General features: G+C 42.4%; 2 protein-coding genes across 2 annotated transcripts in view; one reads left to right on the forward strand and one right to left on the reverse strand.

The window, feature by feature from the left end:
- Positions 1–2,876: 2,876 nt before the first annotated feature.
- Positions 2,877–8,703, reverse strand: LOC137892366 (retinol dehydrogenase 8-like). The gene is made up of 6 exons (XM_068737432.1): positions 8,598–8,703; positions 4,933–5,094; positions 4,642–4,821; positions 4,456–4,549; positions 3,581–3,764; positions 2,877–3,473 (listed from the first exon to the last, which is right to left on the reverse strand). The coding sequence occupies exons 1-6, from the start codon at positions 8,701–8,703 to the stop codon at positions 3,246–3,248; spliced, it is 954 nt and encodes a 317-aa protein (XP_068593533.1). The 3' UTR covers positions 2,877–3,245.
- A 2,626-nt stretch (positions 8,704–11,329) lies between these two features.
- LOC137892387 (collagen alpha-1(XI) chain-like) overlaps positions 11,330–13,304 on the forward strand; it is a 38,641-nt gene continuing 36,666 nt past the window's right edge. The window contains exon 1 of the mRNA XM_068737455.1: positions 11,330–11,402. Within this exon, the coding sequence (XP_068593556.1) occupies positions 11,345–11,402 (58 nt within the window). The 5' untranslated portion in view covers positions 11,330–11,344. The remainder of the gene's footprint in view (positions 11,403–13,304) is intronic.

Genomic DNA, 13,304 nt, shown 5'->3' on the forward strand with positions numbered 1-13,304 from the left:
TATTTCACTTTCTATTTGCTCTGCTGCCTTTTGTTCAGGACCTTTATTACTGCTGTCTTCACACAGCCTTCCATCCCTTTGCTCTCGGCTATTCTCACCTTCCTCTCCTCCCTCTGTCTCCGGTCTTGTTCCCTTTTCGGTGCCCTCTTGTTCCCTTTCTTCAGTGTGTACAGCAGCGTTCCAACATGTGAGCTCGGTGTCTTTTCCCCTCAGTTCTTGTCGTCCTTGTTTCTCTTTTCCCTCGTCATCTCCTGCATCCATTTGTCCACACGTGTTCCTGTGTGTTCGCAGCAGAGATGGAGACTCAGAGTCGTTACAAGAAAACAGCTCTTCGCTCTCATTCGCTACCTCCGTTCCGTCTGTTTTGACTCCGTCTTCACTTCCTTCTGCTCCAGCGGTCTCCATCCTTTCACTCCGCTCCCGTCGGTCCTCGCTGTTGTTGTCCGCTCTCCTGCCGGCCTCGACGCTCCTCCTTTCCCAGCGCAGGCGGCTGCGTCGAGACCTGAGGCGCAGGGCAGGACTGGGTCTGTGACCTCCATGGCCGGGATCGAGGGTCTCTGGGCGAGCAGCATCAGAGGGGAGCAGGAACCGGATCACCGGGCTCCTCCTGGAGGCGTCACGATCTGCTGGAGCTGGTGAAACATAAGAACATGTGTGAATTCTGACTTGCACTGTCTCAGAGTGCAAGAGTAATAACAGTGTAATAACAATGTAATATCAACACATATTTACTACCTGATCTTTGCAGCTGATTAAGACACACTTACCTCCCGTGTGTCCCTGGCACGGAGCGCCGCTTGGGTTCGTCCCATTGGTGGTGTTCGGTGTCACTGGTGATGGGCTGAGACAGAGGCTGGATGTCACCTCCGGGCCTCTCTGGTCCTGGTCACTGATCCTGCTCCTCACATGTCTCCGCACTGCGTCCAGACGCTCAGCACGCTGTGAGCAGATCAAAGTGTGTGTGTGTGTGTGTGTGTGTGTGTGTGTGTGTGAGAGACAGATAATCTCTACACAGGGCTTACAGAAGTCAAAGCGTGACTCTTACCTGTAGTCTCTCCGCTGTCCTCAGGTACTCTCGTTGTAACAGTGCCAACTTCCTACGAAGCTGAGCGGGCACAACGTTAAGGTGTCAGCAGCAGTGGACTTACAGGTTCATTGTGGCCCTCTGTAACAACACGTGTGTATATATTATATATGTATAGCTTCATGTACAGTGGGGTTACCTTTTCCTTGTCATCACAGTGCAGAGTGGTCCTGAGCTGCTCCTCGCAGTGCATTATACCTCCACTCTGTTCTCCATTGGGCTCACACGGCCTTAATCCAAAAACACATACAACACACACGACTAAAAGTTAAATGGCACGACTAATACGACACTAATAGCACGTTAGCTTAGCTACAAAGCTAACCGTAAATACAGTTCGAACTTGGTAGACTGTCGTTACGCTCTTAGCTGAAAGAAACACCCAGATATTAACGGTTAACGTTCAGAGTCAACAGAGTTGACAGCGACGTTGCTCACACACAAACGCACACAGGTCGTTGACATGACAATTTGTCCTCGTGACATTATAGCTGTTCATATTTGGGGCAGACTCACAGCGGCACCGCTGATGATGTGTCCATGGAAAAAGCTTGTTTTCATGTTCGACAATGCGGTTATCGATTCAGTTCCAATTTCCCGCGACTGCCTCAAAACAGGCGTGAGCAGTGGAGCACCGACGAATCGATCAGTTCAGTTTGCTCAATGAATGACCTGAAAGTGTAGTTTCACATTCATGTCACTCCTGTATGACTTCCACGTATGAAACCTACATTGCTTAGAATCCCAAAAATGTGGAAATTGCTTTTTTATGGTGGAGTATATTTGTCCTTTTCAAATTGACCCGTTAAATGTGTCACATAACGTAAATTCCGACCCAAAACAAAGCGAGCTTAATTTTTGTATTTAGCTACTACAAAATCACATGTACCTTACATTATAACCAACCATTTTCCAAAGCCACATTAGGCTAAATACAAAAAAAAAGAAGTAATGTTGTAATGTGGAATAATGGAACATAGCTGGCAGTAATGTAGCTAAAGCATTGTAAATCGACTGACGTGAAAAAACACCGGCATGGTCCTTTAGAACTGTATTACGGTAAAGAAAGTATATGGATTTTAAGTCCATATGGAAGTAACAATGTTGAATCACATCACTAAGTAGAACTATCTGGACATTTTAATTTATGCTCTTTTATTTCTTTTTGGAAAGATGAGACCCATAGTCAACAAATTTCCCCTTGCGGGATGAATAAAGTATCTTATCTATTTATCTATCTATCTATCTATCTATCTATCTATCTATCTATCTATCTAGTTATTAACATAATTGAATAACAATGTATTACCGAGTCAGTGAAATATTAGTCAAACTTTGCTTCTCTGCATTATAACAGGGAACCTTACAGACCAGCTGTTTATCATCATATTTATCATCATTCAGGTGTCTGACATGTTTGTAAATGCTATTAGTAAAATAAAGTTTCAATATCTTTAAATGTGTGTAGATGGAAGCGTTTCTTTATCTGAATCCGCTTATGAAATCAAAACAATACCGTTTGGTTAGATCTTATTATTCAGACAAATGGCACAACTTTAATCAAAATTGCAACAATTTTATTAATATTTTATTAATTATAAAACCTGAATATGTCAGAGTCATGAGTGATGTGTATGCAACCACAATTGCTGAAAACACTATCAGAAAAAACTAATACAACTCCTGGAATGTATAAATGACAAATTTTAATGCCACTTTCAATACATTGACAGAATTTGAAAAATATTTACATACATGCAAATACATAGGCTCCTAATAAACAAGATGTAGACTCATCTTTCTGAGCCAATTAGAGTTTAAAACAGTCTGAAATGTGAAGTGGTTTGGGACCGGTTAAGATCAGAGTGCAAACCCTACTCATTTGGCACTCTGTGTAGGCTAAAGCAGTTTTATAAACTGTTGTATTAGCATTCCGCTGGACTGTGAGGTATCTATACATCCACAAGCTACGATTTTTTTTTTTACAGAAAAGATAATATAAAGACTGTTCCTTACAAAACAGACCACAGTGGGAAATGTGGACGGTCACACAAGATGTTTATGCATGTATTTCTTTTCTTCCTCTGACATCCTAAGCCGAGGTAGTGAGTGGTCTTTAATCGTGGTCTGTTGCACACATTGGTGTACAAGACGTACGTTTCTAGTTTGGTGTAACTGTCCTGCTCCTCAGACATCCACAGGTGAGGTACTTCATGGCGGTCATGCTGACGTGCATTAGAGGACCCAGGTTGAAGAGCATGTGGTAGAAGGCATGGACAGACAGGCCTCCGGTTTCATCCGCGTATTTCAGCGCTACGATGGGCGTGTACAAGGGGTTGGTCAGATTACGGAAACGCGGGCTGCTTGCTTCAATCACCTTCTTTGTGCACTGCAGAGAATTAAAGGATGGATAAAAAACAACAACAACCCGACAGGATTAATCCCAGATGGAGACGGACAGATGTGGCACAGTGAGGCTTTAGACACAGAACCTACTTTGGCGATGTCATCAGGCGTTTGTCCCAGGGTCTCGAAGATGTCCACAGAAGAAGGAAGATAGACGTTCTTGAAGTAATGCACCGTATCAGCATCGGCTCCAGGATACTCCTTATCCTTCACGTCCTGAATCATCTTCGCCTCAAATTCGGTGTGCACCGGGCCGGGCTCGATCATTGACAACCTGAGGGGAGAGAGAGAGAGAGAGAGAGAGAGAGACACAGAGAGAGAGAGAGAGAGAGAGAGAGAGAGAGAGACAGAGACAGAGAGAGAGACAGAGAGAGAGAGAGACAGAGAGACAGAGAGAGAGAGAGAGAGAGAGAGAGAGAGAGAGAGAGAGAAATTTAAACAAGTTGACTACTTTTTTTTTTCATTAGACCCTTGAAATTAATTTGGGAATAAAGTATTTAAGGGTTTGCAACAGTGTGGGTTTGTCGGACTGCTTTGAAAATAGGAAGACACCATACTTTTCAGGTTTTGGTTGTATATATATTCTGCTGTACACCATCCCCGTCTTCTTATTATAACAATAATAATGTTAATATTTGATATAAACAGTACAGACTACTGTACTGTGTGGGTTTAAAGACAGTGGATGGTAAAAGATGTATAGTTTTACCAAATAAAAATGCCCAATTTCTTTGTAGGTTATAGCTATAGAAAAGCGTTCCAGCGCAATCATCGAACAAAACTAAAATGTGTCCGATACTTTTAATTTATGACCCCCCTACTGCAAATGTTAAGCTACTGCTATCTCCATCAGCCTCAGCGCTACTTTGTGTTTAGTGCCTATCAGCAGATGTTAGCATGCTAACTCAATGTTTCCTATATGCTGTTTGTTATTGATGACGAAGAGAAGCGTCGGTGGCACTCACGTGACATTAAACTTCAAGAGCTGCACGGCCAGACACTCACAGAAGCCCTCCATGGCAAACTTGGAGGCTGCATACACGTCATTGAACACCACACCTTTAGAAACACAGCAGATGTTTAAATTGTCACTCTCAGACACACACACGACTAGTTCATCAGACACTCCATCATCCCGTCTGTCCGCTAACCTTGCAGTCCCATCACACTGCTGACCACGATGATGTGTCCCCCCTTCCTCCTCTTCATGTCCGGCATCACCTCCTTGATCATGCGGATCACCCCAAAGAAATTGGTCTCGAACACTTTCTTCATCTCCTCAATGGGGATGCTCTCTATGGGACCCACGAGGCCGATACCCGCGTTGTTGACTGGCGGGCAGAAGGAGAAGGGGCCGCGGAGAGGAAGAAGCATTTGAAGTGTTGAGCATCACTTTGGGGCGGCATAGCAAATGCAAGGCGATGAGGATGCACTGTACTCACTGAGGACGTCCACGTGTCGGTCTTTGATGCCGTTGATGCACTGTTTGACGGACTCGTCGGTGCAGACGTCCAGCACAGCCAGAGACAGAGTTGTCCCGTACGCGTCCCCGGCTGCTTCCACCAGTTTATCTTTACGCTTCAGGTCACGCATCGTTGCTATGACTGTGGACAGGTGGGACATAGGGAGGGACAGAAGAGATTGTTTAAAACAAATGTATTCTAGTAATATTTGTAGATCTTTTTCTATGAACTAAGATGAAATTTGTTTTTGAACAATTTAATTCATGATCCTTGGCCAATGGCAAACAGTCAAAACTGTTTGATTTATCTCAGTTTTATGATGCTGAGGTGTTCACATTTTATTGTCCAGCACAGTAATCAATACTGTATCCAGTTAGTTTAGAATGAGTTGTTCATAAGAATAGAACCTTGAATGTCATATGGTACCAACAGAGGAAAACATGATGTTCAGGTTTTTCTCTCTTTTTTGTTTGCTGATTTATTTATTAAAATGTTTACTCATTTATTTATTTTCATACTTAATTTTATATTTTTTTAATTTAAAATCATATTTTTATATTCATATTTCTTTTTTTTTTTACTTTTTAGGGATGCATAGTGCACTTGTGATTTGTACTCATGCTTATTTTGATCTGCTACAACACCGCCATGAGAAAGGACTATTGTCTTCACTCAGTAAAAACCAATAAACACATTGTGGAAAGAAAGAAAATAAGCAACAATGTGTTTCCCATCTCTATATTGTTCTTGCGTGAACGCTCTAAACTAAGGTGGTGAACAGGGTCAACACTGTCCCTGTTAAACATCAGCATGTTGACATTGTGCGGTGAGCTCATAGATCGAAGCACTGCTGCGCTTTAGTACAGCTTCACAGAGACACTATGGCTCTGGACTCTTGTTTGAGTTATGTCTGTGAAAACATGAACGATAGAATAAAACGTTGAGATAAAACACACAAACTGTCCCGCCATGCCGTGACTTGTGGTGTTTCCGTTGGCAGCTTAGATGAAAAGAGAAGCACCTCCACGCCGACTTCAAACCGCAAAGATTTAAATGTTCCAATCCTAATTAAATTGTATTCACGCCATTTCTCATCATTGCTGTTTGCCAATAGCCCCGTCTATAATTCATTTTATTTCCACGAGCAGCTTCCAAGTGTGCGTTTATGAATGGATGTAGCACTCCCTCAGCACCAGGCCTTCAGGCTGCTGCTGTAAACAGGAATGTGATTCGACGACCAGGTTGGGTGAGGTTACAAAAAACAATATATCACCGTCTGGAGAGTCAAACCGAGTTCATCGATTCGGACTGCATGTGAGTCCAGATATACGCGAGACACACGCGTAAACACAAACATGGTGTATGAGCGGACGTACTACATGTTCCTGTGCAGCATCAGTGCGTGTTCTGTCTGTGTGGAGAGCTTTTAGGAGAGAACCTCCAGACTGAGTGATCCTGTAGTTTCCTGTCATAGGAGTGAACGGAAAGAAGGGGAGGAAAGGTCACGAAGAGCTGGGAGAATATTGTCAGAGACGTGGGATGATGGGAGAGAATGGAGGGTAAAGTACACACACACACACACACACACACACACACACACACACACACACACACACAAAGGAAAGTGTTCACACACATCCCTTTCCTGACTCAACTTGTGTTTTTTTTCTTCTTCTTTTTCCTGAGGGAACTTTCCGAACACCTGAACGCAATAATGGAAAAGCTACTGCTAAAGATAGTCATTGTAGTAAAAAAAAAAAGAGCCTTAAGTATAGCCTGAATATAGACGCTGTTGCGTCTGCCAGTTTACGTGTCAGCATTAGCGTCCTGCTGTGATGATGCACCTGCCTCCTCCAGGAATAACCCTCGCCAGCCTGTTATCCACAATGGAGCTCGGCGAGCAGAGCCATAAGTGGCCTCTAAGCCGCACTGCAGCGGGGCTTTAGTTATTGTCTGGTATTACACGTTTCCAGAGTGTCTAAAGGTTAAGTTGGGATCAGGGACATGGCTGTGTGCAGCAGGAGGGAGGCTGGGTGAGCTGGGAGCTCTTACTTCATCTAGATTACTTAAATTAACATTAACATGAAATGATGTCTGCTTAGATGTGTTTTTTATTATTATTTATATATATATATTTTAAATTAATTTCCATATGGCATGAAAATCAATGAGATGTTTTCAATCAGATATTTTTGTGTGTCAGTTTTACATAATAACTGCATGGTAATGCAGAATACGTGCAGATTGATTAGACAATTCTGCACTTCTTTACCTCACAACAATAATATAACACACAAATAGAGTTAAATACAGTATGGAAATAGAATGGAAACCAATAGATGATTGGAACAATAGAGAAAAAAAACACACACACTGGAACTGACAAATTGGGTTAAAAATAAAAGGGAAGGAAGATTAAAAACAAAAACGAAAAGATCTCAAAATGAAAAAAATTGATATGACTCCTGACTCTTACCATCTTTATTATTTAATGTTAGGACACAGAAGTGTTATTGTACTGAAGGAATGCAATTTATGTAAACCAGTGTAGTATATTGATATCAAACATCAGACTTTCTACCTCAAATCTATTTGGCCAGAGGAGGATTTGGGGTTTGGTTGTAACAGATGAGCAGTGGGAGGAGCCTATTCAGTTAGGTTTAGAAGTGTTCCGATGCTGCATTGACTTCATTTCTCTGTAGTAAAACTTGACAAACTGTATTTCAAATGTTCTTTCAATCTGTTTTCCAGACCTTATAGTGACACAACCTGATCAACTGGTTGCAGTTTGTAGTCTAGAAACCTCCCTAAAAATAAAGTCCACAACCTTCCAGTCTCACGTTATGACTGCAGAGGTTATGCAGATTTAAATATATATATGGCTGTATATGACTTTGATACATGTAGGATGCAACATATAAAAATGATGTGAAAAGTCTCTGATAACAACAATAAAAGCAAAGATAAGATACCTAGTGCTATCAAACACATATTATACAAACCTTTTTGGTCGGCTAAATATGATGGCCTCTACTATGAAGTCCATAAATCATTTAGTTTTTGCATCCGAACCACAGAAAGTTGACTGTGACCTCTGACCTCCCTGTGGGGAGAGGAAGTAGTGCAGCCTGAGGACTCAGGGCTCGGTCGTGAGCACAGCCTTCAATTTGCTCCATTTATCAATATACTCCAGTTCATTTTCTAGATAACTCACTTTCTACGAGCTCATTTTCTCTCTTGTGGATCATATTTCATTTTGTTCTTTTCTCAGTCAGCTTCAGGTTGAGATCAGTCCTCTGTAGAAACAGTGGCTTTAATCTACATAATCACGTGGACTAATATGTCTTATGTGCACTGCGCTCATGATGTAAGCATCTTATGTGTAAACAGTGCAGAGGAAGAAGAGGAGTGATAGTGACAGAGAGTTTATAGGTTATAGCCTTTTTTAGAAATGTATTATTTTATTTAACAATGTATTTATTTATTATATCACAATTTGTCTTGTCTAAATGCTTTGGCAACACAAATGTAACCTATTTAACATGTCATCTCAAGCAAATTTAAATTATATTCTCTCTCTCTCTCTCTCTCTCTCTCACACACACACACACACACACACACACACGCACGCACAGTGCACCTACCGTGATAGCGCTTCTGCTCATCCTTGGCCAGCATCACGGCCATCCTCAGGCCGATACCGGAGGAGCAGCCGGTGATCAGCACCACTTTCTGCCCGGGACTCGCCATGGCTGCCGCTGCCTCTCCGCTCCGTCGTCACACTGCGTTACCAGCAGACCAGCAGCTCTGCGGGATGAGTGGCGATTGGGGGTGATGAGAGCCGCCGTAAGAGGATAAGGGAGACAGAGAGAGACAGAGAGTCACATGGACAGACTGCAACATGAGTGAGATTATCTGTCCTGTGGGAGTCAAGTCCAACTTCTTTATTTTATTACATGACGGAACAATTTACACCTCACACTTGATAAACCGTCCGACTGTCTGTGGCGTTTTCCTTCTGACCAACAGTGTGAAGAACTAATTGCTGAACACCAATTTGAAGTCATATCAATATGTAAAAGCGAAGCCTCTGCTCTGCAAAGATATGTGGCGCCCTCTAGTGGTCAATGTGAACACTCTTCAAATCAATCTATTGCAACCATAAGAATGGAAGGACTTCTCTTATTTAAAGCCAAAACTAATCTGGCTCCATTATACATGATGTACAGGATTATTATTATGTTTGCTTATTGTTGGCAGAGTGAGTGAATAGTTGTAATTATGACCAGTATATTAGTTGAAACGAATGCTACACACAAGTACAAGTATCTCTCCGCCCCTCTCTCTCTCTCTCTCTCTCTCTCTCTCTCTCTGTCTCTTGCACACACACACACACACACACACACACACACACACACACACACACACACACACACACTCTTGAACACATGAGTGTAGCTGTCAGTCAAACGTATAAGACAACATACCTTAAGCAGGAGGAAGGGTATTTGAAAAAATGCCTGGAATCTATATTCTTCTTCTTCTTCTTCTTCTTCTTCTTCTTCTTCTTCTTCTTCTTCTTCTTCTTCTTCAAAAGGTAACTATGCATGTATGCCTGCAAGCAATTTACATCTGTTACCAAAACAGCACTGTTACCAAAACACAAACCTCTAATTACCATTGCACATTACATTTACAGTATCTTTGTCTTCAAACACGTAATCTACATTTCACCACCTGCAGAATGCGCCAAGTGTTTCTCCGCAGTACATTCACAAACACATGCTTCTGTTCATTAGTTACAGGCTGGAAAGCTCTCAATTCTTACAAAATACTGCTGCAAGTAGCCCCAATAATAACTGTTAATTAATTACTATTCATTAATTGATTATTATTATTATTATTATTATTAAGTATTAGATATTTCTTCCAAATATTCATCCATGAAACTTTACTGTGAGGTGAACTAAAAACTTGAATGCACGTTTTCTTTTTTTTGTCATTTTAGAAAATCTTTTTTAAAAACTGATTACATACAGATTAATTTGCTCTGTGCATTTTGGTCCTGAGTCACCTGCTCATCCTCTTTGTCTGGGTCATATGTCCGTCCACAAGTGATCTATATCAAAACACTAAGGTATTCAGCTGTCTTCTCAGACCATACAGACTAATGCAAGCGGAGGCTGAAGCAGGGCATGAGACCGGAGGCTCGTAGGTATTCATGCATGCGTGTGTGTGCATGCGCTGAGCTCCCATCCTGTCAGCCTCTTTCACCCTATAAACGTGTCCCTATAAACTCCTAAAACGTTTCTGATGCCTCCCAATGAGCTGCTGCTTGCTCTTGCCTTCTCCACATCAGAGTGCAAGTATGACAAGCCCTTGATGTAGAAGGCAGGAAGCACATTTGATTAATTTTTCTTTCTTTTTTTCTTGTGCCTATAGGAAGAATATGGCGTCTGTGTGTTTGACGAGAGTATGTGGTGGGCAAAGACAGACAGGCACTGGAATTTGGAATCTGCAGCAGCATATTTTTTATTATTTGGGCAGCACCGTTGTCCTGTCCCAGCATGCTTTGTGTGTGTGTGTGTGTGTGTGTGTGTGTGTGTGTGTGTGTGTGTGTGTGTGTGTGTGTGTGTGTGTCTGCCTGTAGAGGGTTAGAGAGAAGAACGTTTAATTTCATTGTTCATATGGATGTTTTGTATTTGTTTCTAGAGAGAAACTTTGCTGACAGGTTCATATTCGAACATTGACAATTTTTGTGCACGAGCATGTATTAAGCATGTTATAATGTGTAGCCGGTGCGCACGTGCGTGCGAGATAAATATAGATAGAGCCAAAAAATTAAAGTCCCTTAAATCACTCAGACAATATTGATGCAAATAATGACGCGCGCGAAAACTATGTTTCTGCACAGCTCCACGTGCCCCAACCAGGGGAGGGAGGGGTCACCCCGGAGGAGAGAGAGGGAGAGAGAGAGAGAAGGGGGCAAGGGGAGGGATGGGGAAGGGAGGGGTGGAGGAGAGGAGAGAAAGTGAGGAAAGTTATCTGCGGGTGAGGAGGGACAGATCTTCCGAGATTAAAGAACTTTTTTTCGGCTGGCCTCCCTTCTTCATCCGTCCGTCCAGAGGAAAAACAGCAAAAACAGGAGTATGCGCTCATGAATCTAACTTTTCATCAATTAAATCAGCCAATATGCACGCGCGCTCTTAATTAACTGCCAGCTGGTGGAGTGCGAGTTCAGAGACGCACAGGCGCGAGGCAGCAGTTCCTGAAAGCTCTCGCGTGCGGAGCCAAAAAAAAATTCTTTGACTTCAGGTGTCGCGCGGAGCGCGAGGCAGCCACGAGGAAGTCATCGGCCGCCGTATCTGATAAGATGGATCGATGGAGTCCAATGCGCGAGACATGGCTGCTGTTGCTTTTCATCTCGGTGTTTTACACCTCACGAGCAGGTAAACTGAAATATTAAGGACTGTGTACTTGTTAGTCTTTGTGCAAATAATTAGCAGTTCAATTTTCTTAATTACGCTTCCTCCCTCCTTCCCTCTTCCTCTCTCTGTGTGTGTCATCAGATGTCCTCCCGGTCCTCATGAGCGCATCAATGTTTAAATGACATCCTTAGCATCATTTGTAATCTCTCTGGCAAACACACTCACTGTCAGCCATTTGTGTATCCATCCATTTTTTTGGGGATTATTGATGTTGAACTTGATTTGTCATAGGTCAGTCCCTAAAAACACCTTTCTCTCCACCACCATAAAAACAGTACTTTTCCACTTAACTTCCAGAAAAGGGGGGTTTTGACGAATGCTTCATGCCAGGTCATGCAGGCATAAAGCTCATTGAAGTGCACCTCAATATTTTCTGCTGCACATTTGCTAGACAGTGTGAAGGCCTATATGTCGAGACTTGTTCTGTCCTTCATACCTGCATCGGTCTGTGCTCCCACACTGCCATAGCATGCATACTCTACCTGTACAGCTGTGTAATGGGGAACAGACTGATCAAGCAAATCAAAGAGAGCTGTGCTGAACTGTGCTGGGATCTCTTGGTTACTCGTTGCTCTGTAGAAGCACTTTATTCTTCTGGGGCTTTTAGAGCCTGGTGTCACTGATGTTTATCAGGATTGTTAAGTGTTTGAGTAGGCAGGTTTTATGAAGGACTAAGCGGTTTAATCTCCCAGTGCTAGACAATGAGACTTCAAAACTGATGTAGTCCCTGCGAGGTACCTTAATCCGGCTTCCATGAGGAACCACTGTGAAATCCAAGTACTGGGTGTCTGTTTCAACCTGCACGGAGCAGCTGAGTTGGACCTTACGCATCAATGAGGACAGGACAGACGAGTCGGGTCATGCTCAAATATTACTTTGACCTTCAAATATTGTACGTCTAGTTTTGAAACATGAACAATCCACATGAATATAAGTGTCAAAGTTATGTCAAACCTTTCTCCTTTAGTCCATTTAGCAGCTTTTCTGGAGCTTTCAATCAATCATACTACATCAGCAGCTGGAGTTTGCAAGTTTTCATGACATTGTAGATGTTTTTACTTCCTTTTTCCCCCCCCAAGCACTTTAAGGAATTCTCATCAATGTTAGAATGAAATACGCTCACTACTTTCTTTACTTTCAATCCCACTTTTATGTGTTTACAGTAAAAAACAAACAAAGCTGGAGCCATGAAGCGGGTTAGCTTAGCTTAGCTTAGCACAAAGATTTGAAACAGCTAGCTGTTTAGTCTTCTCAACTAAACCTGCTTATCTGTGCTGTAAAGCTGACTAACTAACGTGTTATATCCTATTTGTTTAGTCCGTTCAAAACCCAAACTGTTAACGTTGTTTGTCAGACTGTTTCATGGCCAGAGGCAGTGAATTCCTGGAGTCCTTCTATCACTGTGGGGTTGCTAGCCAGCTAGCGAAGTCTAACTCTTAGCAAGAGAGCGAATGAGTGTTTTTCCCAAAATTATCAAACTACTTTAAAACATACAAAGTTAATTCTTGACCTCGGAGACAGAGTCCCATATATTTTCCTCATGGCCCATCAGCTCTCGACCGGTTCTGAGCACTCAGAAAAGTCTTTAAAAAAAAACTAGTCATCATCCGCCGTCTTTATTTATGATTACGTCAGCGATTCACAGCGAGAGAGTCAGCCAGCAGGTGACTTGGCAAAGACTCCACCATGTTGCCTCCACGTGCTGCGTGATGCTGAGAGAGAAAGCCGAAAAGTATTTATGTTATGACCCGACAGCCTTCAAAGAATTTTTAACGATATCTGGCTCTGTACTGAAGATTAGATGAAAACCAGCCTCCTGCCTACTTTATTATATAGTTTATTTGATCACGTCTCAATGATGCA

Source organism: Cebidichthys violaceus, unplaced genomic scaffold (assembly GCF_023349555.1).
Source record: "Cebidichthys violaceus isolate CVI_PGR_0920_01 unplaced genomic scaffold, fCebVio1.0.p SCAF_79, whole genome shotgun sequence".
NCBI lineage: Eukaryota > Metazoa > Chordata > Actinopteri > Perciformes > Stichaeidae > Cebidichthys > Cebidichthys violaceus.